General features: G+C 46.0%; 1 protein-coding gene across 1 annotated transcript; it reads right to left on the bottom strand.

Moving 5' to 3' along the window:
* Window positions 1-250: 250 nt before the first annotated feature.
* LOC110888826 lies at window positions 251-1,426 on the bottom strand. The gene has a single exon (XM_022136329.1). The coding sequence runs from the start codon at window positions 1,424-1,426 to the stop codon at window positions 251-253; it is 1,176 nt and encodes a 391-aa protein (XP_021992021.1).
* Between the last annotated feature and the right edge of the window lie 660 nt (window positions 1,427-2,086).

The following is a 2,086-nucleotide window of genomic DNA, read 5'->3' on the forward strand; positions in this document are numbered from 1 at the left end:
AAGAATGCGCGTAAGGTAGTCATGGATGATGGTGTTGGCCAGTTTTGAATGGCGTGTATTTTCTCTGGCTCGGCCCGTACACCATCTGCTGAAATGATGTGTCCCAAAAATGGTAATTCTTTGGCTCCAAAAATACATTTGGATTCTTTTGCATGATAATGGTGGAGTATGAGTGTGTTCATGACAAATTGAAGGTGTTGGTAATGTGTCTCAACTGATGGGCTATAAACGAGAATGTCATCGAAAAAAACTAAGATAAAACGTCGTAAACTGGACGGAAGAGATCATTCATAGCTGATTGAAAGGTTGACGGGGCATTCGTGAGGCCGAATGGCATTACCGAAAATTCGTAATGCCCGTCAATGGTCCGAAACGCCGTTTTACCGACATCACAAGGTGCCACCCGTATTTGATGGTAACCTGCTCGTAAGTCGATCTTAGAGAAGATCGTTGCACCATGTAATTCATCTAGTAATTCGTCAACGGTTGGAATGGGAAAGCGATCGCGGATTGTAATGGCGTTGAAGGCTCTATAATCGACACAAAAGCGCCAGGACCCATCCTTTTTCTGGACCAAAAGGACGGGAGATGAGTAAGGGCTGTGGCTCGGTTGGATGATTCCCTCGCGTAACATCTCCGTGATTAATTCAGTCATCACTTGTTTCTGGTAGTGGGGGTAGCGGTATGGACGAACATTTACTGGTTTGGCGTTGGGTAGAGTGGGAATGAAGTGGTCATGTGGTCTGGGAGGCGGTAATCCGTGAGGGGTATCGAACAATTGGCTATATGTATGTAGTAAGTGTTGGATGGTTGGGTTGGGGTGTGTCAGTGGTGTTATGGAAGGTGGGGTACCAGGCTGGTGTTGAAAAACCATCGTGTGGAGGGATGCAACAGATGTGTGACGCATTAAGGATGATAAGGAACTAGGGGAGACCAAAGAGTTAAAGGAGTCACCTTGTAGAATACACTGTTGGCCATCTTTGTTGAAGGTAAGAGAAGGTATAGAGAAATCGGCCATAACGGGTCCGAGAGATGCGAGCCATTCCATACCCAAAACCAAGTCAGCACCTTCAATGGGTAAGACATAACAAGGAGTGTGAAACACATGTTTATTTAACGTGACCGGCACCTGAGGTAAGAAACCATTGCATTGGAGATGTTCACCATTACCCACCATGACCGAGAAGGGTTTAATGGGTGTTGTCGGTAGGCGTAGGAGTGACGCAATACATGGTTGAAGGATGTTGTGGGTACTACCAGAGTCGACCAAGATTGTGACCTGTTGATTTTCGATGAAGCCAATAAGTCGGAGGGTGCGGGGAGATGAAAGGCCAAAATAGGCGGCAACGGAGAGTGCCAAAAACTCAGTAGTGTTATGGGTGGTATTAATGGTTTCTGGTGTGAGCAGAGAGTCTGGTGCTGGCATATCAATGGCTTCGTCATTATCCGCGATCAACAAAAATTACGGGGGATTGCATTTATGTCCCGGGTAGTAGCGTTCGGGACAGCGAAAGCACAAGCCCTCGGCTCTCCATTTTTGAAGAGCTTCGGGTGACAATTTGGTCATGGGTAGGGGTTGAGTGGTGTTTTGTATGTTAGGTTTCGTGGGTGGTGGTAGTAGGGGTGGTTTGGATATTGAAGTGGAGGAAGGGTTAATTTTAAGAGGTGGTGTAGAATTAATTGTTGATTGTCGTGGGGTATAAGTGGGCGTGTATATGGGTGTCACATCAAGTTTATCTTCAATGGTTCGAGCCAGGCCAAAGGTTTGATGGAGAATAGTGGGTTTATGAACGGCGATTTCTGATTTGATATGAGGTTTCAACCCAGAAATAAAGCAATTCATGAGAGCCTCGGTTGGTAGATTGGTTACGAAGTTGCTGAGGCGTTCGAACTCAGCTTGGTAGGCTTGAACGGATGTGGTTTGGCGCAATTTAAACAACGTTGCCTGGTGGTTTTCATAGTCAGACGGACCAAAGCGTAATTCAAGAGCTCTAGTGAAAGTTGCCCAAGTACCCAGTGAGTTATTGTTCTGGAGGTGTTTATACCAACTGATTGCTTCTCCGGTGAAATAAAAGCTAGCAAGTTG

This window comes from Helianthus annuus, chromosome 12 (genome assembly GCF_002127325.2).
Source record: "Helianthus annuus cultivar XRQ/B chromosome 12, HanXRQr2.0-SUNRISE, whole genome shotgun sequence".
Taxonomy (NCBI): Eukaryota; Viridiplantae; Streptophyta; class Magnoliopsida; order Asterales; family Asteraceae; genus Helianthus; species Helianthus annuus.